The 26,082-nt window shown below is 44.8% G+C and overlaps 1 protein-coding gene across 3 annotated transcripts in view; it reads left to right on the top strand.

Moving 5' to 3' along the window:
- CCDC85C (coiled-coil domain containing 85C) overlaps nucleotides 1–26,082 on the top strand; it is a 168,826-nt gene that overhangs the window by 118,940 nt on the left and 23,804 nt on the right. For 2 of the 3 annotated variants that reach the window (XM_083438785.1, XM_083438783.1), the window contains 2 exons: nucleotides 8,256–8,294; nucleotides 19,294–19,398. In XM_083438785.1, coding sequence (XP_083294911.1) covers nucleotides 8,256–8,294; nucleotides 19,294–19,398 — 144 coding nt within the window. The remainder of the gene's footprint in view (nucleotides 1–8,255; nucleotides 8,295–19,293; nucleotides 19,399–26,082) is intronic. The other variant, XM_083438784.1, reaches the window with a different exon arrangement.

The following is a 26,082-nucleotide window of genomic DNA, read 5'->3' as shown; positions in this document are numbered from 1 at the left end:
TCCAGAGAAGTTCCTAGGCCACCAACATAACTATCCTATCCTAGGTAACATGATGGGAGAAACTGTGGCCTAGTGAAACAGGGGTGGGGAATTTTCTCAGCCTAAGGTCCAAAATCCACCCAGGACATTCCATTCTGAGAGGTGGGGGTCACATGTTGGGTGGGCTAAAAGGCAGAAGTGAGTGGACCAATGACACTGAGTTTTCCCTTTGTACAGTTGGATACTTTCTGCACACATCCCTGCGTCCCTCTCTGCTCTCTATCCAGAAAAGCAAGAGAAAAATACTACAGTTCAAGAAACCCATTGCAGCCAAGCGTTCCAGGGTCCAAGGCAGGGGAGTGATGGCTGTTGTCTGCAGAAAGTGACAAAGCTGAGAGAGAGAGAGAGAGAGAGAGAGAGAGAGAGAGAGATGTCCTCATTTTGCCCTGGGCTCCAGATTCCTCACCTGTGCAGTAAAATAAGGTCTGCTCTGCTCTTAAGGAGAGTTTGGAGCCTGGTTGTACAACCACTGTACTTAACAGTAGTGATCAATGGGCAATTTGTGTGGTGGGCCATTTCCCTCTGCCAACACGTACAGAATTGTGATTGCGTCCTGCCCTTTTTGCATAAGGTTTCAAGCTTCTCTAAGCTCAAAATCAAGACTTGAAGGAAGACGTGTACCGTATTTTTCGCTCTATAAGAGGCACCCGACCATAAGACACAGCTAGTTTTTAGAGGAGGAAAACAAGAAACAAGAAAGCAACGCAAAGCCTCTTGAGCGAAGAGGCAGGAGCACTCCGGCTCCACTCAGGAGGCTTTGCAGGGCTATCGCTGAAGCCAGGAGAGCAAGAGGGATCGGTGTGCACTGATCCCTCTTGCTCTTCTGGCTTCAGCGATAGCTGTGCAGCCTGCATTCGCTCCATAAGAGACACACACATTTCCCCTTACTTTTTAGGAGGGGAAAAGTGCATCTTATAGAGCGAAAAGTACAGTAATTCTTGCTTGTTTCTTCTGAAACAAGTGCATACGTTTTCAGGCCCTCAGTTACAGTTTCATGCGCTTGACTTTGCTCCCATGCTCAATAAGGGGATCGGCTGTCAAAATATCAGTGCATGCTTCTAGCCTCTGTTCAGAACCAGCATGCCCAGAGGATTTTCCAGGTCAGAGATTGCCTCCACATTCATTGGTTGTCTCTGACCCGGAAAAAAAGCCCAGATTTCAGTGGGGCTCACATTTCAATGGCAAGCCAACAAGATGGGAAATGGGAAGAAAGTTTGTCACCCAGATGATGAAAGGGTTTCCATCAAAGCTTTGAGTGCCATGTCCTGCAGTGCTTTTAACAGATCTGAGAGCTAGGACTTGGTGGGATTCGCATTTTTGCATTTAGTGGATTCAAGTTGCATGACTCTTCTTTTTTGCCTCTGGCTTAGTGCGCTGAACTTGCCACCTGCCACCTCTTGCTCTCCTGATCAACCCTCTGTGTGAGGCTTGACTCATTAGCAGGTTGCGTGTCATGCAAGTAACTTAGAATCATAGAATCATAGAATCATAGAGTTGGAAGAGACCACAAGGGCCATCGAGTCCAACCCCCTGCCAAGCAGGAAACACCATCAGAGCACTCCTGACATATGGTTGTCAAGCCTCTGCTTAAAGACCTCCAAAGAAGGAGACTCCACCACACTCCTTGGCAGCAAATTCCACTGTCGAACAGCTCTTACTGTCAGGAAGTTCTTCCTAATGTTTAGGTGGAATCTTCTTTCTTCCATCTTCCTTACTTCCACCGTGGGAAAAAACTTCCTGCCGTGTCAGTCCAACACTCTAAAATGAGACATAGAGTCCAGTAGCAGCTTAGAAGCTAAGAAGCATTGCATTAGTCTGCAGAGGCTTCATCAGACGCATGAAGGGATATTCCCATCTTACGTCATGATGCATTGGTTAAGTTTTTAAGGTGCTACAGCAAGGATAAGGAACAAATTAAGGCCAAAGACCTCATTTCTTCTGGGCTAACTTGGAGGCTAGCAGTGAGCGGGGTCAGCTCTCTACACGCATTTCTGCCACCTGGGATGCAGGTGGCACTGTGGTCTAGACCACTGAGCCTCTTGAGCTTGCCAATAGGTCAGCAGTTCGAATCCACCCAACGGGGTGAGCTCATATTGCTCTGTCCCAGCTCCTGCCATCCTAGCAGCTCGAAAGCACACCAATGCAAGTAGATAAATAGGTACCACTATGGCAGTTTTCATGCATTCTGGTTTCCATCATGGTGTTCCGTTGCTCCAAAAGTGGTTTAGTCAACCCTATAGTTGCCTTTAACTGGACGTAGCCTTCCATACCTATCAGACATAACACACGCACCCACATCCATTCTCACACATAGCAGATATGTAACACATAATTACGTACATATTTATTCATACGCACGTACACACAGACAAACACATCCAGACTCTCGCACACACCCCTATGTATATTTACAAAACATTTATATTTATATCCTTTAGGGACCCAGGAGGCAGCTAATAGCAGCACCTGCTCCCTCCAATCATGGATGCAATTAAAACAAGCAATTAAACCACAGTATAAGCTGTGAGCAAGGAACTTCCAGCCCTGTGGACCCGACCTCTATTATTTGGCCCTTGGGACTCTCTCCAGGCCTTCACCAGCCCTGCTGTGCATCCTCCTTGAGTGCTTTTGCCTGGCTGGAATGTGGCCTTGAACTGGGACAAAGCCCCTTGCTTGCCTGGGTGGAGGGTGGAGGAATGTGTGCAAACCTCTGACTTTTGCATGGCTGGAATGTAACCTCCTATGCGAGCATTAGAATCACACCCACTTCTACCTCTGGGCCAGCCCAACCCTCGCAGTACTGTGCACAAGGGGGTGTAGCCCCCAGGCTGAAAAAAATATTTCCCACCCTTGAAATAAGCTGATAAATAATAAAAATGCAAGATATAGTAGAAACGTCCAGTCCGGCAGAACATTGTTCAGCCTGGTCCTCAAAGTGCTTTGAATACAGGGGTGTTTTAATATGCTCCCGCCTGATAATGATGGAACCAGCTGAACCTCCCTGGGAAGTGACTGCTACAAACTTGCCACCACCACTGAAAAGGCCCCGTCTTATGTCAAAGGCCCCTTATGTTGCTAAAATGGCAAGGGAAGGGGTTCACTTGACTGGATCTCTCCCTTTGTGGTAGAGCCCCCTCCCACACTGGCTGGACACAACACCATTTGGCAGCAGGGACTTGTCATTGTCACCAGGCACATCCTAATCTCCTTGTTGTTGAGTGGTGTTTGTGTGAACACCCCCCCCACACACACACCTTCACATATGAATTGCATGAAGAGGTTCCATGCTATTACATGGGTAGCGGGCCTGCCCATCTGACATGGACGTCTGCAGTGGGGAAGCCTACAAGAGAATCCTAATGGACAAAGGGCTCCAACTGCCGGAGAAGTTTACATGCATATAGATCTGTAGACGTCCTATTCTGGTCTGACAAAGGAGCCCACAGAGCAAGGCAAGCCAGGAATTTCAGTACCACGGAGAGCTCCCGAGTGAGCAACTTGTTCCAGCAATGGTTGAAAGCAAACCGAGCATTCTGAAGCCTCTGCCTCCCAGACCACCTCTCCTAGGCTGTGCCCCCTTGCGGAGAGCATAGTTTATTAAATAGCCAACCCTTTAGCCAGAAGACGGGCACTCCTCCTATGCTCTATGGCCTCCCTACTGTTGCGCTCCCTGCACAAATACTGTGGGAGGTATTTGGTTCCTCAGTCTCCGATGAGTTTGGTGCTTTTGGAGGTTGTTCTAGGGACTCCTGTCTGTCAGCCTCAGGCGAATCTCCATCATTAGGCTCAGGGACCTGGATTTCGTCTGGCTCCTTAGCTAGTGACTCTGTCATAGTAAGGTTCCCTGCTGCAGATATCTGCGCTCAGAATACTACTACTACTACTACTAATTTATTTATACCGCCCTTCCCGGTTCAGAAACTGGGCTCTGCTAACAACAAATTTAAAACACTTAATTGATGCAACAAAAAACAGCATAAAATACAGTATAAAACGTGAATAACAATAAATTCAGAATTCAAAAATCAATTTAGGGGGAAAATCCATTCAATAAATATTAGATGATCATCACGGCTAGCTGGCTAAATTAGTCCTATTTGGGCCAGCGAGGAGACCAGGGGAGAATTAGCTGTGGGATCCCAGAGCAGGTAATCTTCATAAAAAGGAGAGAGGGAGGGAAGGAAGGGGAAGAAAAGATCAGGCTAAGTTCAAATTGAAAGCCAGGCAGAATAGCTCTGTCCTACAGGCCCTGCGGAAGGAAGTTAAATCCTGCAGGGCCCTGGTCTCATGGGACAGAGCATTCCACCAGGTCGGAGCCACCACTGAGAAGGCCCTGGCCCTGGTGGAGGATAATCTGACTTCCTTAGGGCCCGGGACCTCTAAACTATGATTATTCATGGACCTTAAGGTATAGGAGCAGGACTGAAGAAAGTGTGGGGCAGGTCCAGCAATGTGGTCCCTTTTTGATCACGTGGAGCTCCTTTCATGCAATGAACACCGAAAGGGGGCGAGTAGTCTATGTGTTTTCATGCACCTCGTCACATGGGCTGCCTATGCGCCAATCAGGTGCTTAGCCAATGTTTCCTGAGGCTAGGATCACATCTGGATCTGCCAGGTATAAGGAGGAGATAAGCTCTTTCCTTCTCCCCCAACAATAACTAGATTATTTCTTTTGGAGCCATGTTAGAAGCCATTTGTGGTTCCCACTCGTTATGTTTGTGTCTTTCGCATAGGCCTCTCATTAGCGATGAACAGTAGTGCCCCCCTCCCTCCCTCAAGGACCCTTTTCCAGTTTGTGCTTGTTAGCTTTGTAATGTGGCAATTATATCCTCAAGGAGCCGCGCACGTATCTCCCACAAGTAACATGAAATTGCAAATCTCTCCTTATTTCCCCCAAGCCCCCTTCTGTTTGTGGGGGTGGAAATTGTTATTATTTTAATGCACGAAACCACAAGGCCAATTTCGAGCAAATGACTCATAACGGGGAGGAGGGGAGGAAAAAAACAGCCCACCATTTCCTATGTTCAGCTTCTCCTTAGTATGCAATAAGGTAAAATATTAAATAGGCTGTAGCCTGAACTGCTGTGTTTTATGTTTTGATATGTGTGGACTCATACTATTGTTGTTGGTTTTTTAAAAATTGTGTGCCCAGGCATTCCAAATTCTGCGACTTGAATAGATTATACAAATTGAGGATAATGTACATAATTTCTCTTACTTTGCATGAATTCTGCAGGGTAAAAAAAAAAACCAAAATCAAAACTCTATTTGTTCACTGAATGGTCCCAGGGTAGATTACATAAAACATAACAAATTAAAATAATATACAGTACATTAAAACCATTAAATTAAATGAAAACCACAAAACCGAAGAAAATCACAAGAGCAACAACACAGCAGTATAGAAGGAGGGGACACACTCACCCAACAGCCTGAGTACAGAGGTCTGTCTTATCCTGACTACCCAATAATAGTGCAAGAGGGAAGGGAACCAGGCAGCCTAGAAGCCACCACAGAGAATGCCCTGCCATGCAACTCCACCCCTCAAACCACACAAACACGCGGCACCACTAACAGGCCCTCTCCTGGGCAGGTTGGCTTAGTTACTTTAGTTTAACCTAAAAGCCCAAGAATAGCTTTTCTTGATCAGGGCATTGGCTCAGTCCAGCATCCTGTTCTCACAGTGGCCAAACAGGATCCCATAAGAAGCCTGCAAGCTGGACCTGTGTGCATCAGCACTCTTCCCTCTCATGTTTCCCAGCAACTAGTATTCAGGAACATGCAGCTCCCGGCAGTTTAGCAAGCAACTATGCAAGTGCTGCAACTGGGCCATCGGCAGCCACAGTCTACTCCTATTATTTACATTTACATCCTGCCTGTCATTTCAGTACCACGGAGAGCTCCCGAGTGAGCAACTTGTTCCAGCAATGGTTGAAAGCAAACCAAGCATTCTAAAGCCTCTGCCTCCCAGACCAGAGCGATGTGCATGGTGGTTCTCTTTGCAGTCCCCACTGTCCTCGCAACAAATAGGTTATGCTGAGAGATGAGGATTGGCCAAAGGTCACTCAGTGAGCTTTGTGGCTGTGGGGATTCTCAAACCCTACGGCCAGCTTGCTGCCTGCACTTGATAGGGAATAAGGTTCTTTCCATTTGGAAGGTGTAGTTGTGTTCCAACTGGATCACCCAGTCCATGAGAATTTTCAAGGATTTACACCAATGGCAAAAATATCCTTGAAGGATTCCATGCATCTTGTATGTCTTCATATTACCTGTTTAGGTAACACAACAGTCTCCGGGTGTAAATTTCTCTCTCTCTCTTAGCCTAAGAGTTATTGTTATGCAAAAAGCTACTCTGAGTATATATAATTGTAAACGTAAATGCCATTTCAGTGTATGTCTCTTACAGTCCAAACCCAAACATATTATTCGACAGGACTTGCTCCCAGGTAATTGTGTACAGCCAGGATAGCCAACATGTTGCTCTCCAGTTTGTTGGGCTACAACTCCCATCATCCTTGACCGTTGACTATGCTGGCTGCAGCAGATGGGAGTTGGAGTTCAACAACATCTGGAGGACACAACATTGACTACTGCAACTTAAGGGCTGCAACTTAAGATAACAGATCATAGAATTGTAAAACTGGAAGGGAGCACAAGGGTCCTTTAGTAAGTGTGTGCCTGCTAATGGGGAGAAGAGAGTGGTGGTGGTGGGGGGGTACATTCGGTGTCTCTGGAAATTTTAACATGTCACTTGGGAAGACAGGCGAACTAATACCAGTGTACTGGAAGAAGCAAAGATCATCAGTGTTGAATTAATGGTTCTTCAACATCAACTTCGTTGGACTGGTCATGTTGTGCGGATGCCTGATGATCGTCTTCCAAAGCAACTACTCTATTCCAAACTTAAAAATGGAAAGGGTAATGCTGGTGGTCAACAAAAGAGGTTTAAAGAATGTCTCAAGGCAAATCTTTAAAAATGTAGTATAAACACTAACAATTGGGAAACACTGGCCTGCGAGCGCTCCAATTGGAGAACAGCCTTTACCAAAGGTGTCAGGGCTTTGAAGATGCTCAGAACGAAAGGGAGAAACGTGCCAAGAGGAAGGCACGCTTGGCAAATCAACTCCTGCCTGGAAACCAATGTCCCCACTGTGGAAGGACGTGTAGATCCAGAATTGGCCTCCACAGTCACTTATGGACTCATTGTTAAAACCGCGTTTATGGAAGACAATCTTACGCTTCTACAATTGATCGCTAAAGAAGAAGAAAGAAGACATTGACTCAACATTTAAAAATTGCATCACCAAAGAAGTCAGTGTGAATCAAATAAATTAGTGGGATCTGGGCTTTACTGCAGATGTGAGGATTCCAGCTGGGTGGGGAGAAGAGGGGCTGTGTGTTTTTGCAAAATTAACTCGATATCCTGTTTGCCGTTCATGCTTCAGGATGCTCACAGTGACACACCCTGCTCTCCTCTCCTCCCTTGAAAGCACAGGTTCAGTTTGCCTTGCTTTGCTGGGAAGAAGAGAAAGGCAGCCCTTTTGGAATGTCAGTGGCTTTGTTGTATTCCAGTTTGGTTTCTCTGCATCTGTAGAACACAAAGCACGTGATGCCACACGCCGCTTTTGCTCCTTGTTCCCCACAGATGATAAATATTTTCATGATTGTTAATTTTACATGCTGAAGCGAAACCCCTTATTAATGATCCCCCGCTATTTGTCATGCGTCCCCCACAGCTTTATCTCTCTGCTGTCAATTACAAATTCCAATTTGCACCAGTTCTCTAAATAGCGCACTGTTGCAATACCTCTTCCAGTTTAATTCACAAACCCATTTTTTCAGAGTGAAAAGCTAGGCTGTTGACTGCTGAAATCTGCGGGACTTGATTTATTTTCCATGCCAGTTTTATACTAATTGAGTTCTGTGTTCTTTCAGTTTCACCCTTGTGAAAAAGGTAGTGCTGCCCATCCATTTCTCCAGTCTCATCTTTTCAGACCTCCTATATAAGACATTCTGAGGCCTTTTATTTCAGGGCCACCCCCCAATATGCTTATTGAACTGCATATCTCATGCATGACCACAACTTTCTTCGATGCAGGGAGGATTAACCCAAATGTGGAGGGGGCTTATTTTTAGGATGCCGTTTTTGAATGTTTGATATTGCTTTGCTTTTCATTATAATCTGATATGTATAATATTCTTTTGTTCCCTCCTAGCTGGCTGGTCACAACAGTTCACCAAGAAATTTAATTAAGGTAGACGTATCTTAAGACATTTAAGCTTCCAGCTTTCTGGGATATGGGGAAGCCTTGGCTTGCAATGTCGGTGACGGGTCTTTGCTGCTTTCGTATGTCTAACTTGCAAATGTTGGCAGGTTCCATTTTTAGTAATCCCGAGTTTTTTAAATGAATGCCCAGTTGTTTGACTCATGCTCAGCATGGTGGGTAAATACATTGATACTGAGGCCATACTGTCAAATCCTCTCCACTTAATATTGACCAATCTGCATATGTCCAGTGAAGGATGGAGACCTTCTGTTAATCAATTAAATACAAAGAACTGATTTTGAGTGCCAAAAACCGAAGTACTTTAAATATGAGCAAAACAATTTGGGGGGCAAGAAGCATCTACCAATGTGGCAAATAATTCACACCAGTGACAAGCACATGGTCTCCTTTTAATACAAGAACCTTAGTTGTTACATTTTGTACCAATATTTAATGGTTCGAAGAAAATGCAGCCGTCAATGTATTTCCTCTGAGATGTGATCCTTCACTTGTTTAGTTTTCATACCTGTTCATAATATATTGCAAGGACATTGGATGGTGTCTTCCACACCCATGTGTGCTGCACATGAATAGACCACTTATAGAATGTCGTTGGCAATCCACACAGTTTGTCTTGGTCTTTCACCCAGTTCCCCTTCACAACGATTTCAGCCTCTGTGTTTCCTTAGAAACCTGTTGATCCTTCACAAGACCTTCCGTTGCTTTGCTTCTCATAACCCCACCTCTCTAAAGCCCCATTAGGTGTTATCTGAAAGCTAACTGAACATGAATGTGGAGAGCACAAGAGGGGCTAGTGGGGAGAGATGATGGCACTCACTGGCCTCCTGGGACTGGCGTTGCTGTGGTTTACCAGGGTGGCGGTAGCAGGGAGAAGAGCGGGGTGGTAGGGATGTCAATACAGTGTGAATGTACCTGCTCTCCAGGAGTGGACCACAATTTGCATTATCCCTGACCATGAACCACGTTGCCTGGGGCAGTTTCAAGTTGGGAGTCCAAAACACCTGCGAGGCATGTTGGCCACCACTACTTGTCGATCTGGACCAGCAAACTATGGTTTGCCCTGAAAACCAGGATTGCGAATCAGGGTTTGTTTGCACAAAGTAGCTAATTAAGCAGAGCAGCTGGGGGGTAGTGTGTAGAGGCAAATGGATTATTCCCATAATGCCAAACCAGGGGTTCTAGTTAATGTGTGAAGCATCAAGTTATGTGCAAAGTGATCTCTGCTCTGTCATTTGTCCACTTATATGCCACTTCCTTTAAACAAATCATGGAAGCGGCACACAATTAAAAGAGCAAAATAAAACCAGCAATCAATATTACGTTTATTCATTTACTAGTCAGATTTCTAGACATATTCCATTTAATTATCTCATATATGAAGAAGTTGGCTTTAAAGGGGTGAATTGTTTGTTGGAGGTGCGAAATAATTTGTATAAAACTTTTTTGAGATTTTGAAATTCTTCTTAAGATTTAAAAGTTGGAACTGAAAATTCAGAATATTTGGATATGTATAAGTCAATGGCCTGTCTGTATGTTTCACTCTTTCAAATAACTATCCTTTCAATATGCTTATTTTTGATGAGGATGTTGGTGGTGATGATTCTTAATCTTTCAAGCCTTTTTGTTTGGTTTTAGCTGTTGTAAGCCCCATACGGCTTAATAACATTATTTCTTCTCTGTTATTATTTTCTACCTTTATATCCCTCCTTTCCATGAGTCATGTTTAAGGCAACTTATGATTTAAAACTGGGATGGTCCTCCCCATTTTGTCAGACTTTGGCTCCCATTTTCCCTATTTGCCACGCTGGCATATGGGAGGGGGCATAGCTGCTCCACCCCTTACTCAAAAGGAAGTGGAACAACATGTACATTTACTGCCTGTTGTGCTGCTATGGAAACTATTACAGTGGTGCCCCGCAAGACGAATGCCTCGCAAGACAGAAAACCCGCAAGACGAAAGGGTTTTCCGTCTGCAGAGGCGCTTCGCAAGACGAATTTCCCTATGGGCTTGCTTCGCAAGACGAAAAATGACGAAAAAAAATCGAATTTTTTTTTTGCTCCAAAACCCCTTATTCTGAATCGCTAAGCTGCTAAAAAAAGCCCCAAAGCCCCCCCCAAGCCGTTTTTAGCCCTTTTTTAGCCAATAGCGCTAATAGCGCTACTCCGTCAATGGGCTTGCTTCGCAAGACGAAAAAACCGCAAGACGAAAAGACTCCCGGAACGGATTCTTTTCGTCTTGCGGGGCACCACTGTATTGCAGAATTTGTGTGAATGCTTGAAACTCCTTTTGCTGAGTCAAACCACCAGACCATTCATTCCAGCAGCTCTCCAAGATCTTAGGCATGGGGCGAGAACCGTGGTCATGTTAGCAGATATGCTCCAGTCCTCAGGAGCGTAATTTGGGAGGGCACATGGGGCTGCAGAGGGGAGGAGAGGGAGGGAAAGTCTCAGCTGTGCAACTGGATCTCCGCTGTGTTTGTGGGAGTCCACAATTGGGTATCACCCAACAGTATTCTTAGCTAGGGTATCTGAGATGCTTTCGCAGGAGGTGCTGGGAATTGAACATGAGACATTCTGCACGCAGAGCGTATGCTCCTCTGCTGAGTTCTGGCCTCTCAGCAGCTGCAGTGGCTGTGAATCTCCCTTCCCTTTGCTCGCTGTCAGTCTGAATATAAAATACAATCTGCTGTCTCTCTTGGTCAGCATCAGTCACTGAAAACCAGACGAAGCACGAGGCTTACAGTTTGGCGTCTGAAAATTAGGACCCACTGGGAAGCCTGCTATCGGTAGCATTGCATTCTGTTATTGTGCGTCATCCCAGTGCCTCCTTCTCAACTACCGATTTGACTGACAGTAACTAAAAACTCCAGACATGCACATTATCATTAGGAGGAAGCTTTCGAACGGCACGCCAGTTGACAAGATTGATGTTCATTCTCTTTCCCTTGCAAGTCAGACCATCAAATGGCAGCTTGACAGACCAAAGTAAGAGAAGGGTGGGTTTGGGGAGCGTTGTGGGGGGCCCCCACCTTTTAAATCACCCAGGAGGGACACAACAATATCAAGGCGACAAAACAGTCTCACTGAGAACAGTTGGCCATTCTATTTTGCAAAGACACTAATGCAATGACTGTTAACAAATGAAAGTTGTTGGGTACCATTGTGTTGATTCCCAAGATGATAGATAACCTTTTGTAAAATAACTTTTGGTTGGGTGTACAATATTCTTGAACTTGTCCTTCTCCAGCTTAAGAAGAGTATTTTTTTTAAAAAAAGAAAAGCAGCGCCAGAACGGTTCGTTGCGATCAAATTATGAGTTTTTGTTTTTTGCTTAGGCCTTCAAATTCAAACTGTCAGATGTATCAGATACTGGTTGAAACCCTTCAGGTTTTTTTAAAATAACTTTTTTATTCATTTAGCTTATTCCATTCATGAATCACTTCTTGTGAAGTGATTTAACAACTAAAGCATCAGCCATAAAGACACACACACACACACACACACACACACAAACACACACACTCATATACAGTGTACCATGGGTTACAGACGCTTCAGGTTACAGACGCTTCAGGTTACAGACGCTTCAGGTTACAGACTCCACTAACCCAGAAATAGTACCTCTGGTTAAGTACTTTGCTTCAGGATGAGAACAGAAAACGTGCGGTGGCAGCGTGGCAGCAGCAGGAGGCCCCATTAGTTAAAGTGGTACCTTAGGTTAAGAACAGTTTAAGGTTAAGAACGGACCTCCAGAGCGAATTAAGTTCCTAACCCAAGTTACCACTGTATAGAAGCCTACCCTGATGCTTAGAAAGTTGAGGTAATTTTAATCTGTGTGGGGTTTTTTTAACTTGTGTATGTTTTAAAATTATGGTTGTGATTTTTTTCTCAGTTTTCTCTTTTTGTAAACTGCTTTGAGGTGGTGTTGTTGTTTACAATCAAGCGGTGTCTAGATTTTATGGGGAAAACAAACAACCAATTTTAAATCCAATACTGGTACAGAGTGGGATAACAAACTCCACTTTAAAAGTTTGTTGGAAAAGGGAAGACTTCAGTAGGTGCTGCTGAGGTCATAGAGAACATGCCTGTCTTACATGTATCTGGAAAATGTCCTGAAAGGTAGGAACAGCGTGCGTCCTGAAAAGTGGTGTGTCTTCTTCATTTGGCGGAAGCACACCTCTCTGGGGAGGGAATTCCAGCACCTAGGAGCTGCCACAGGGAATGCCTTCTCCTGGGCCAGCCCCCCATCCCCAGATCTACTGGAGGAATTGCCAAGAAGGCCCCTGTTCGTCAGTCTTAAAACTCGTGAGAGTCTGTAGGGAAGGAGTTGGTCTTTCAGATATCTGGGTGAGGTGGAAGACACCTCAAGACCAGAGGAGGCCATTTCCAGACACAGTTGAGGCCAGACATCTTTGCATATGTGTCTCTGAGCTGGGGCCTGTTGGTTTCAAGCGCAGAAGAGGACATAGTCCTGTTGATGAAGATTCAGCTGCTGGTCCTTTAGAGGATTGTGTGGGTGCCATCTTGCTTTTGTCTTGGCCCAGCTCTTTTTAAGCATCGCTGGTGACAGTGCCTAGATTTTTACATCGCTCATTAAAGTACTTAATATGGGAAGGGATTAGGGAGCATCAGTACTTGGTGACCCCACACCTTTAAATAATTGTTTGCAACACTGGATTTAAGAGTAATCTCTGCTAATGAAAAGTAGGGAGGATAATAACAGTAGCTCTTCTTTATTTGTGAACAAACTGTCGAAGCGCACGCAATGGTTTTCTCCTTTTTATTCCTTAAAAAAGGGGTTTAAGTGGAATTACGCTGTCTTCTCTTGACGTGTTATTCGTCCTAGTCCCGTTAATGAGCAATTTGGGTTTTTCTTTTCCTCTGTAATCTTTTTAAACTTGGTAACGAAGCCTGCCTCAATGGGTAAGTGTTTATAAGCATCCGAGGAGCACGCAAGGAGGATTTTACAGGGGTAATTAAAATGCTTTATCCCTCTTATGGCTGTTGTAATATCTTATTAGATTTGGTTGAAAAGTGAAACATATTGTTCATGAAATGTGCACAGTGGCGGTATTAATGATGTGACCCCGTGGGGTTGCAAAGACCTGATTTAGCTGGTCTCAAATTGCATTTGCAGTTTCCAAAATGAACCAAACCAGCCGAGCTGTTTAGAATTATCGCTAATGGGGCTATATTGCGATGAAGGAAAAGGATTTTTTTCCAGAACAAAAAGAGACATTTGCAAGAAAACTTTGAGAGCTGGAGCATGGCATTCAGTAAGGACATAGGGAGCCACCTTACACCAAGTCAGACCATTGGTCCTTGTGGGTCAGTGTTGTCAACACTGACTGGCAGTGAGACCCCAGGATTTTAGACAAGGGAGGTTTTCCTGTTGCCACCTGGAGATGCTAAGAATTGAACTTGGGACATTTTGCACACAAAGCGGATTCTCTACTGGTGAACTACAGTGCTTTCCCCACATCTTCTCAGCACTCCAGCTGTGGCGACTCATGCTGGGCACTTGCCTCTGACACAGCTGTATCCCTCAAGGGCAGTTGTGATGCTCTACCCCATGGAATGCAGTGAGCCTTTTTACCCCATGGGAGCTCTTGTGTCTATAACTAGGATGGGTGTCAGGAATGAGCCAGCTCCAGGTGAAGGTTTGCAGCCAATTTCAGAAAGCAGTCAGGAACGGAGAGGCTTAGATGTTAGTCAGGCAGGGGAGAGCCAGCAGATGCAGACTTTGGTTCTTCCTGACCTTGATGGAGAAACTGATAAGGCAATACCTGAGAGCAGGCTGGAACACAGTCAAAGCTTGCAGGAAGCACAAATAGTCATGAATAGACTTAGAGACTGTTAATGCTTTGATTAGCCATAGTACTTTAATAATAATAAAACCCCTCCCTTTTTATATCAGTGAGCAGTATGTGAGGTTTTGAGTGTCCTTCTCATTCTATTTAATTCCTTTATTTTCACATCTTGCCAAGATGGATTGGGACCATTGGTAAAGTGGCAGTTAGCTGCATGCTGACATTGTACTATCAGTTTAGGTATCTTATCTATCCTCCGTGGATTATGAACTCATTTTCAGAGTGCCCATCTTTCTATAGCTGAGAATCGCAAACTGGGGGAGAGCATTGTTGCACACTGGTCGTGTTTGCTGGCTTCCTATAGGCACCTGGTTGTGAGAAAAGGGATGGTGGTCTATATTGGCCTTTGGCCTGATTCAACGGGGCTCTTCTTAGAATCGGATGTAGCCAAAATGGTCCCATCAGTGCACAACAGGAGGCAACAACAGGTTCAGTATGTAGAAGAACAAACAAGCAACCCTTTAGGGAGAAAATCCTAAGCGGACAACAACAATAACCACTGTACATTCCCAAACCCAAAACATCCCTGGGAGGACTAGGAACTGAGAATGCTCAGTGAGTACACAATGTTGCGTGTCTGCTGGGGAAAACTCTCTGAGAACGTTGAGTGGGGGTGGAATGGAGCATCTTTTAATGGGGAATAACTGCCTGCCTGCTTGGAGCCCTGAACAGGAGCCTCCATACTGCACAGGACCCTACTTAAAATTTATTTGCAGTGCTACAGATTCTGTGGGTGGAACCAGGAAGAGGGCCTGGTAGTGGCGCCCACCCTGTAGAACACCCTCCTATCAAATGTCAAGGAAATAAACAACTATTTGACTTTCAGAAGAGATGTGAAGGCAGCTCTGTTTAGGGACGTTTTTAATGTTTGATGTTTTATTGTGTTTTTAATATTCTGTTGGGTGCCGCCCAGAGTGGCTGGGGAGGTCCGACCAGATGGGCAGGGTCTAAGTAATAAAGAAGAAGAAGAAGAAGAAGAAGAAGAAGAAGAAGAAGAAGAAGAAGAAGAAGAAGAGTTTGGATTTGATATCCCGCCTTTCACTCCCTGTAAGGAGTCTCAAAGCAGCTAACATTCTCCTTTCCCTTCCTCCCCCACAACAAACACTCTGTGAGGTGAGTGGGGCTGAGAGACTTCAAAGAAGTGTGACTGGCCCAAGGTCACCCAGCAGCTGCATGTGGAGGAGCGGAGACGCGAACCCGGTTCCCCAGATTACGAGACTACTGCTCTTAACCACTACACCACAATGGCTCTCAGTGAGGATTAATAATTATCCTCTTGCTGTACATCTCTACCTGGTGTGTAATACAGTGATACCTCGGGTTACATACGCTTCAGATTACAGACTTCGCTAACCCAGAAATAGTACCTTGGGTTAAGAACTTTGCTTCAGGATGAGAACAGAAATCGTGCTCTGGCGGCAGCAGTAGGCCCTATTAGCTAAAGTGGTGCTCCAGGTTAAGAACAGTTTCAGGTTCAGAACGGACCTCCGGAACGAATTAAGTACGTAACCAGAGGTACCACTGTAAAATCCTACCTCCTGCCCAGTGGGATGGGCAGGTATTCAAGCTTCCCAAAACTGAGAAGGTTCATCCTGGGGCCAGTTGAGCATCTTTCTTTGCCTCTCTGACAAAAATGTGTTAGTCACGTATGTACCCCAGCTTTCCCTTCAAGGAGTTGAGGACAATGTGCGTGACATTATTCAATTTTCCCCCTGCCAAGTCCCTGTAAGGTGTGCTTAGATGAGAGACTGGAACAGTGACCAGAAGGGAGATAGCGAAGGAACCATAGGAAATGTAGGTTTGCAATGAAATTTGAACCCAAGATACACCAGGATGAGAGAGTTCGGAGTTATCTTGGGCTTTCCCAGCTGAGCCAGAGCTCAGCCAGGCCTACACTGGTGTGAACCAGCTCACCTGTGGCCCAGCCAATGGAACTTAAGCCAGTGTAAGTTCCCCAAAAGGGGTGAGATAGGGCTGGAACAGTGTAAGGAGAGACTTGTACCTCTTCCAAACCCTGGTCAGCTGTTTTTGTGATTTGTGATTTGTGATTTTGTTGCTTTACTTTTGCCTTGAAACCAAATGGGGCGATCAATTGAGGAACGCCGCTCCCTCCTGTGCTGTTTAGCTTTGTTACCACCGTGCCTGACAGCAGATATGCAAGGGCCTATGCAATCTCTCACACAGCTCAAATGATTGTGTACCATTTCTTGACACTTCAAAATCATTATGAGCCTCTTGTCTGAAGTGCATTTTTGGAAGGGGAAAATGCAGGCTGGGGTCAGGACAAGAAAGAGAGCCTTCCGCTTGCATGTTGCAAACTCATGTCATGATGGATTCATGAGTTGGTTCCCCCATGACAAATTTTACATATGGGATCCTCTGTACGCTTTAATCCGTGGGTTCCAATAGCCTCCGGCACACTGCTGGCTCTTAAGATCTTGGCGTATCAGTGGGAAGAAAACTACTTGACGTAGATGATGTTGGTTGCAGTCAAACCCTCAAAACACCTGGATTCTTATTGTGTGCACAGCTAAGCTTGTTTTTGTGGCCTTCCATCAAATTTTGTTGCCGCAATGGCCCCTCCTCCTTCCAGTTCTTTCGAACTGGAAAAATATCATTGCAGCAGCAGATGCAACTCAAAAGCTTTAATGGAGAATAAAGAAACTGGAAAAGGCCATGTTTTCGTAGCCTCAGAACGGAGAACAATCCACTACTGGATGGCCTTTGAAAACCGAAAAAGTTAATGAACACAGTTCATGCTAATAAAATTGCATTGTTTCCATCCAAGAGTGTATATTTGATAAATCCGAAGCATTTATATTTTGTTGATTGTCTGGTTTCCCACATTCTGACACTTAATGGCATATAGATTTATATACATACATGCACACAAACATGCAGGGACTGAGTGCTGGAACCGTACCTGGTAGCAGGGACAAGCGGGAAATATGCCGTGGTTACATGATAATTTTATCCTTTTGACTCTGTTCTGTTTGTTCTCTTTCTCTCTTTTCTTTCTTGTTTTCTCTGGCTTTCCAATACTCTTTTGCATTGGAAACATTTTTTAAAAGCTTTGGGGTGGGTAGGTGCGGGGGATAAAGAAGTCCTTTACCTTGGACTGAGGAGGATGCAAACAGGAAGGGGACACTCCGAAGAGGGGAGCCCCTGCTGTATGAAAGGCAGGGTTGAAAGGGTTTCCCAGGGAGACTGGGAGAAGAAGTAGGCTCCCAGGGTGAGTCTACCTCTCTGTATGTCGATAAATGACAGGATAGATTCGATATAAATATGGTAAAGGGCCTCACAGGTATTTTTTCTCTCCCCCCCCATTTGTTTTTTGTTTTTTAAATATTCTTGTTTTGTAGACTGGTTTGATTCTGATTGTATTTTATCTCAAAAACTGTCAATTTTTTTAAATAAAGCATACAAACAGGCAGCTGAATGCAGCCAAAAGTTGCTCAAAGAAAGCGAAACTATAAATACAGGACATTTTTAAAAAGATGTTCCTTTAAAAAAGGTTTTTATCAGTTTTTTCAAAGTTAGTTATCTTACCCAAGAAAATGAGTTTTGCAAAGCCAGGGCTAGCAGGGGGGGAGGGGAGGGGGCACCATACATTATCAGCTTCCAAGGATCCTTCTTGTTGGGTAGGGACACAGTGTCTGTGTTCAAACATAGCAGCAAGCCGTGGTTTGTTCTAACCATGGCTTGTTCAACAAACCACAGACATCTCGCAGATGAGCAAATGGCCCACTGCTTGTTGGGAATGCACACTTTCTCACTTCCTTCGTAGCATCAAGCACAAGTTAGATTTGTGCTGATGCTAAATGGGGTTTCCATCTTTTCCCCCTAAATAAATGTTTATTTATTATATGTAAATGCCAGTCTTACCTAGAACTTCCAGGGGCCTTCCTTTCAAGTTTAGCTTCAACACTGCTGCAGCAACACATTTTCCAAAACGATTCACGAGACTGCAGGGCCGCCATCTTGACCAAAGTTAGAAGTGACCTGAGTTTGTAAACTTTGGCTAATGGAGAATTTTGTTACATAATGCTCTGGCCGGGGAGGGTGGGGTACAAAGAAATTGTTGTTGTTGTTGTTGTTGTTGTTGTTGTTATTCAATGGTTAAGGCCCACCGTGGAGAGTTGAGGGGAATCCACGTGGGACGGAGGATTGGGAGAGAGGGCACGTTCCCAGAGTCCGTTCCTTATTTGCAAACCATGGTTTGTAGAGAACCAACATTGTACCAGATTTGTTTGTCTGATATGTAGCATATTCATTTAGTCTCTCTCGTGTGTGTGTGTGTCATGCCCTAACCCCCCAAAAAAACTCATCTCACCAGTGAAATTGCATGAGATTCAGTGAATGATAAGTCAATATTTAAAAAGCACTTACTTTTAATTGAGTGATAGTTATAAAATAGGGACACAAATGCAGGCGTTCAGAAACATAGTCCTCACAATTGAATTCCCCCAATTGTTTATTGTTTTATTAAAGAGGATGCCATAAAGACACACATACTTTTATATACTTTATATCGTTCCCAAATCATAACATAGGAACTTCACAGAGCTACAGTTTCCAGAGTGGTTTAACATTGAACCCCTCTTCACAGGGAACTTGGGGAATGGCAGCTCTGTGAGGGAAATAGGGGCCTCCTGACAACTCTCAGCACCGTCAACAAACTATAGCTCCCTTTGAGGGAAGCCATGACAGTTCAAGGTGGCATCATCGTGTTTTAAATGGCATGGTATGAATGTGGCCTCAGGCCTGCTCAGGCCCATCTCCACATCGCCCTCAGTTTGGCCCATTTGAGGGTTTCCCCTCATCCCTGCTTTTGCAGCTGGGAAGCTAGCTGAACTGGGACGGGGAAGTAATCCAGCCTCTACCCCAAACCTGCAGTTTGGATTCAAGCAATATTCCGTTTCATTTCCAACAGCATGTCTTTAAACTAGATTTTTCTTGTCGTGTGGTGCCTACAATTGAGCCAGATGAACTGGAGAGGCGAGGGTAGGAACCAAATAAGAATAAAGTCTCGTTGTCTTACTTTGAATTAAATAGAAATCCTTTTCTTTCTCTCTCTCTCCCTCTCTCTTTTGCAGCAATCAAGCTCTGGGGATCTGAGGACTCTGAGGAAAGGGTTATCCCCGTACCATTCCGAGTCGCAGCTGTCGTCACTGCCGCAGTATCAGGACGCCATGCAGAATGTAAGATGCACGCACCGCTATCTACCTGGTGTAATTACGCTGATGGCAATCGTAAATTAGGGGGGATAGGGAGACGGGAGCCTGACCCATGAATGCAAACATCTGGCAGGCTGGCTGAATTGATTCCAGAATTCTGCAAACACTGGAAAGCAGGGATCAAAACCAAGTGTTTGATTCTGGCATGTGTACACTCTGTGTCCTCTTGTTCTGTTTTCATTGGAGTCGTGAGAAACCAGTGCTGGCTATGACTAATAATAATAATAATAATAATAATAATAATAATAATTTATTATTTGTTCCCCAGCCACTCTGGGCGGCTTCCATAGAAACAAAAAATACAGTAAAATATCACAGATAAAAACTTCCCTGAACAGGGCTGCCTTAAGATGTCTTCTGAATGTCAGGTAGTTATTTATCGCTTTGACATCTGATGGGAGGGCGTTCCACAGGGCGGGCGCCACTACCGAGAAGGCCCTGCTGGATCAGGCCAGTGACCCACCTTGGCCATCATCCTGTCATCACCAAATGCTTGTGGGAAAACCTGCAAGCAGGATGGGAGCTCAAGATCACTTCACTCACTTGCCATACTGCCTCTGACACTCACATGATAGAAATGTTTAAAATTATGCAATTGTGGGTAGAGAAAAGGTTTTTTTCCTCCCTCTCTCATAACACTAGAACTCACAAACATCCAACGAAGCTGATAGCTGAGGCTCTTAACAATTTTTCTGCCTCTTGTAGCAATTGTAATGTGCCATGCTGGGTGCCGCACGGTCTTTAATTGCGTTTCTAACCGCTTCTCTTATTCCTTATATATTGTATTTTATTGCATTGCGTGGAATTCAGATTGTAATACGATAGAAAGCAATGTAAGGAATAAAAGAAGCCATAAAAATACAATTAAAAATTGGTATGAATATTTAATGCCTGTCTTCTCAACTGCAGATCCACAGGCACGCTGCAGACTGCTAAAATGGAGCTCACACACTGCAGTTTGGGAACCCCGGGCTGTAAATCAGCTTAATAATAGCTAGGTAAATAAATCAGTCACAAAAATCAGCAGCGCTACCCTGCAGAGCTGTAATTAATTTAAGAGAAACAAGTGTCGTTGCGGCACACAGTGCATTAAGTGTAACGTGTAGTTTGACCCTCAGCTGACAACCAGTGACACCTGGTGTGTTTGTCTGTGCACGCACATGTATTTCATGCGTAAGATAAAAAAGGCTGACCCTGTGTAAAAGAAAATACCCTTTCCCGTAATTTAAGTAACTTTTGCTTGCGCCCTCGGTTCTTTTCGTTCGGACTGGCAATGCATGGTCAATAAGCTCATGTGACTCAAGATTTTGCAGGCGGTTAGAATAGGTGACCCATTTGTATGATTCCATGACTTCCTTTACTTCCTCCCAGAGAACCCTTTTCCAGAGCAAAACGTTTTCGTTGTTCTTTCCTGGACACCTCCCTTTTATTTGCCAGGACTCCCAAGAACTACTGGACACAATGTAATGGATGGCCTACACGAAAGCGCTTCAAAATGTTCCTCTCCCAAATATTTACCAAGGACTTTTGGGCCGTTCCCACAGAGTTGCTGGTAAATGGGTGGATAAGAAGTGCTAACTGTGAAACTTCCCAGGGGCTTCCCGTCAACAGAGCGGTTTCACGTGATCTAAGAAATGATAAAAAGGCAAGAACACGAGCGCTGCTTATCTGTCACGGCTGGAACGTTTTGAAACTTAAGAAGTTTTGCAACTTAAGACCTTTTCAGTTTTAAGGAGTAAACTGGGGCTGATGGGATGGGAGTCCAAAATGCCTGGAGGTCACCAGATCAGGGAAGGCTGATCTAGCCAATCAGAATGCTAGGTTGCAGGTGACTCAGAGATTTGGCTTATACATGATGTGGCCGTTACAGGGAAGAAGTATCTTGTTCTGAATCTCAAACTCCTCAGACATGCGTGAACTGTGCTTAGTCTGTAAGTCCAGTTCCCTGAGCTTTTCCCTTTCCTTCCCTCCCTCCCTTCCTTTTCTGAATGTTGTGTTGAGTTTTCATAACAGAAAAGCGATTAACATAACCCTCCCCTCTCCATACAAATAACAAAAATAGCTATAATTACAATTGCCCTCTCTGTTTGCTCATTTTTACCTTGGCTCACGTAACGCTATAAAAGCATATAGCCATAAAGTAGAGGCTGGACTCCAAGAGCTGTGATTCTGTTAATGGGAGATAGAATCATAGAATTGTAGGGTTGGAAGAGACCCCAAGGGTCATCTAGTCCAACCCACAACAATGCAGGAATCTCAGGCATCCATGACAGATGCCCATCCAACCTCTGCTTAAAAACCTCCAAGGAAGGAGAGTCCACCACCACCCGAGAGAGATTGTTCCACTGTTGAACAGCTCTTACTGTCAGAAAGTTTTTCCTGATGTTTGGTTGGAATCTCCTTTCTTGTAACTTGAACCCATTGGTTCGTGGAGCAGGAGAAAACAAGCTTGCTCCATTCACCATGTGACAGCCCTTGGAATGACAGTAAGAGCTGTTCGACAGTGGAATTTGCTGCCAAGGAGTGTGGTGGAGTCTCCTTCTTTGGAGGTCTTTAAGCAGAGGCTTGACAACCATATGTCAGGAGTGCTCTGATGGTGTTTCCTGCTTGGCAGGGGGTTGGATTCGATGGCCCTTGTGGTCTCTTCCAACTCTATGATTCTATGATTCTATGAATATCTGAAGATGGCTATCATATCTCCTCTCAGTCTCCTCTTTTCCAGGCTAAACATACCCAGCTCCTTCAACCGTTTCTCATAAGTCTTGGTTTCCAGACCCTTTATCATCTTGGTCGCCCTCCTCTGCACATATTCCAGCTTGTCAACATCCTTCTTAAATTGTCGCAGCTCTACTTTGCTGGGCAAGCCACTTCTGGCATGGTGCCACCAAGCTGTTCTGATAGTTAACCCAAAAGGGCAGCTGTATAGAAAGCCAAAGATCCCCTATTTTCATACTGGTAGATCCTGATATTTGATCAGCATTCAAATATGCATACCAAGCACTGTTTAAAATGGCACAAGCCAAATAAATCTTTACCACATGATTCTGATGGTTGTGCAACTGGGCCCTGAGCATGGTTAATATCTACCCCAGCATTCTTCCTACTGAGGAAATGCTTGTTCCACTTGGCAAAGTGCTCTTCTCTGTTTGGAAGCTTGAGGTCTTGATATTTGTTGGAAGCACAACAGCAAGATCTCTTACCGTGCAACTTAAGGGTTAATTCTGCTAGTGTTGAAGTCAATTCTGCTAGTGTTGAAGGAGGGTGGGTGGGTGGTGCTTAACAAACAGGCAGAGTGGCAGCATGCTCATTGAGCCAACACAAGCTCTGATTGGCTCTGCAGTGCTGAGGGAGATTTTCCTCTGTATGGTTGATTGAATTTCTACCAGCTGTTTACAAAGTTTGAACTAAGGAAAGGGGGGGGGGGATTCTCTGTTGCTTTCTCTTCAAAGAATACTCTGCTTTAGTTCCGTTAGTTCCGTTAAAGTGTTATCAGGTTCCTTTTTTTTTTCTCTACTCCCATCTGCATTATTCAAGTGTCTTTGCTAACAATATTAGCCCATAGCTCCAGCCTTACTCCTTAACAAGATAAAACCATATGACACTTCCTCACTCAAGTATATCTGAAGTTGCCTTTCAATGACAGGTGATATATAAGAAGAAAATAGGTAACCTAATAAAATAGTTGAGATCAGCCTTGACTCACAGTCTTGCAAGAGCTCATATCTCCTTTGTAGTCTTAGGAAGCTAGCATGATATATAGGCCTCTGCTGGTGCACGTAATAAAGTCATTTTAAGGAAGCCATTCTCCAAATCATAAGAGATAATGAAACTCCTGGAGAGGGGAAATGATCAGTCTTTAAAAGGCTATGGGAGGGGACCATTTTTCTTGCAGAACTGAAAAACCAAATTGAAAGCATTACCATACAAATGAGGCTCTCACACCATCAGGAAAGTAGCGGGTGGGTGTCCAATCCTTGCAAACAGGATGCTGTAGGACACACAACTACTCATTACGCTGTGGATCAGCTCACAAGCCTCTTATTTCTTTTTCTTTCTTTTTTTGTAAGGGGATATGTTGGATCAAAAACTACTTCTGCAAATAAGTAAATAAACAATGGAACTTCCGTCTTTGAATTCTCTTGTTGCCAGGTCTCAGCAGTTCCATCCCAATAAATAATCAGGCATAAACAAATGGCCACTCAATTGCTAAGTAATCACCCTGCTCTTTCTTCACTCTGTCATATAGCAAGAGTGCGCAGATTTCAAGCTTGGAAGCTACCAACCAGAGCTGGGTCCAAAAGACATTCACTAAGAATTAAAAGCGTTCTGAGCCCGGTTCCAGAACTGAAAGTGACCTTACAGTCCTGTAGGGCTGAGAAAAGGTCCCCCATCCTCTGCCTGAGATGTTGCTCAGCAGATGTGCCCATGTGGAATATGCTCCCCTTAGGACGGCCTTAGAAGCCAGTGTGGTGTAGTGGTTAAGAGCGGTAGTCTCGTAATCTGGGGAACTGGGTTCGCGTCTCCGCTCCTCCACATGCAGCTGCTGGGTGACCTTGGGCCAGTCACACTTCTCTGAGGTCTCTCAGCCCCACTCACCTCACAGAGTGTTTGTTGTGGGGGAGGAAGGGAAAGGAGAATGTTAGCTGCTTTGAGACTCCTGAAGGGGAGTGAAAGGCGGGATATCAAATCCAAACTCTGACTCTCTTACTCTTATGCGGAATGCAACTTGGACAGCCTTAAGGCACCTGCGAGGGAGCTCAGTCAGTAAAGCGTGAGATTCTTATTCTCAGGGTTGTGGGTTCGAGCCTCATGTTGGGCAAAGGTTTCCTGCATTGCAGGGGGTTGGACTAGATAACCCCCCGGTCCCTTCCAACTCTACAATTCTGTGATTTTATAAGGCTGCCTTTCTGTGGAATTCAACTTGGAAAGACAGTTGCTTTGGGCATTTGGTGCTGAATTGCTCCTGAGGAGAAGGAGCAGCCCTACTGGTGAAAGAGATCAAAATGTCCGCTATTCAATTTAGCTATTTAATTTACTGTCGCTGCAAGAAGAAAGAGAGACGACAAGGCCTCTCCCCCCACACCCCGGAACCCAAATATCTTGGGCTGTCCCTGCACAAAATATTATTTACACGGATCCACGGGTAACTCTGGGCCAATTTTCTATGGTAGTTTTCCCCAAAGATTTTATGTGTTTACGCATTTAGCACATTTTTAATAATAATAATATTAAATAATACATTTTTATTTATACCCTGCCCTCCCCGGCCAGAGCTGGGCTCAGGGCAGCTAACATCAGTAAAATTACAATAAAAACATAATGGGGGGGGGGGAGAGAGAAAAGAAAAAAAACCAATTTAAAATATGGGTTAAAATACAATTTAAAATGCAGCCTCATTTAACATGTAAGCCATTGCTGTATATTGTTTTAAATGTTTGCTTTGCTTTTGGGAGTGCAGCCCCATGATGTGTTTTACAAGCTGGTCTCCGACCGTAATAATAAATTACTATTATTTACTTTTGCATTTGTCTATACTGCCTGTTGGAGCATTCTATGTTTTGGCATACCTGTGCTCACTTTCCCCAACTCGCTTGGCTTTGAGGGGACCTTTGAATTGGATAATTTAGCTCACAGAGCTCAGCGGTGCCCAGTGGCAGCAGGTGACTAATGAATGGCAGTACAACTTTGTAAGAAAAGGGAGGAGACAATGGCTAAAGAGCAGAGCCGAAGAGGAGGCCAACTGCGCCATGAGGCTGCCGAACAAAGGATGAAATCTGAGGCAGCCCTTTTAACACATGGACAATACAAGAGGGGGAAATGGATTTGTGGGTAGAGACAGGAGGATGCTTCTTCTACGCTTCTGATTGGGTATTAAAAAAAGCAACGGAGCAGAAACATTGTGGGCTGCTGAAGAAAGCTAAACCTTATCCTTTGGCTATTGTGCAATATTCAAAGAGGGCAGGGAATCGTGAACAGCGGAGGTTGTCATAAGACGATCCTAAGAACCTGCTGCATCAGGATAGTGGCCCATCTAGTCAGTGGCGTAGCGTGGGTTGTCAGCACCCGGGGCAAGGCAAGTAATTTGCGCCCCCTAACCCGTGGATTTTAGCGGGGGGCAGAGAGCTGCGAGTGCGAGCATGCCCCTCCCCGATGTTGCGCCCGGTGCAGCCGGCCCCCCCTGCACCCCCCACGCTACGCCACTGCATCTAGTCCGCACCCTGTTCTTACTGTGGTCAGCTCTGGGCCATAGAAGCATAAAATTGTAGAGTTCGAAGGGACCCCAAGGGCTGGATGCTTGTGAGACCACAAGAGCCTTCTCCTCTCCTGCAACTTCCAGCAACTGGTATTCAGAGCAGTATTAGAAACAGTGGTACCTTGGTTTTCGAACGTAATCTGTTCCGATGCACGCATTTCCGGAAGTATTTACGTCTGGAAAACTCAATACGGAAGCTGCGTGGCGTGTTTGGCTTCCAAAAAGCGTTCGAAAACCAAAGCAGTTACTTTCAGGTTTTCAGCATTCGAAAGCCAAAACATTTGACTTCTGAGACATTCAAAAACTGAGGTACCACTGTATATAAACTGATCACCAAATGGCACCTTGAACCTAGGTTCAGTCGCCACAACAATATGTCTAGAGCCCCCCCCCGA

Source organism: Podarcis tiliguerta (genome assembly GCF_965153285.1).
Source record: "Podarcis tiliguerta genome assembly, chromosome: 1".
In the NCBI taxonomy this organism is placed as follows: Eukaryota; Metazoa; Chordata; class Lepidosauria; order Squamata; family Lacertidae; genus Podarcis; species Podarcis tiliguerta.
Note: the sequence above shows the minus strand (reverse complement) of the source record. Positions and strands in the feature narration are given on the sequence as shown.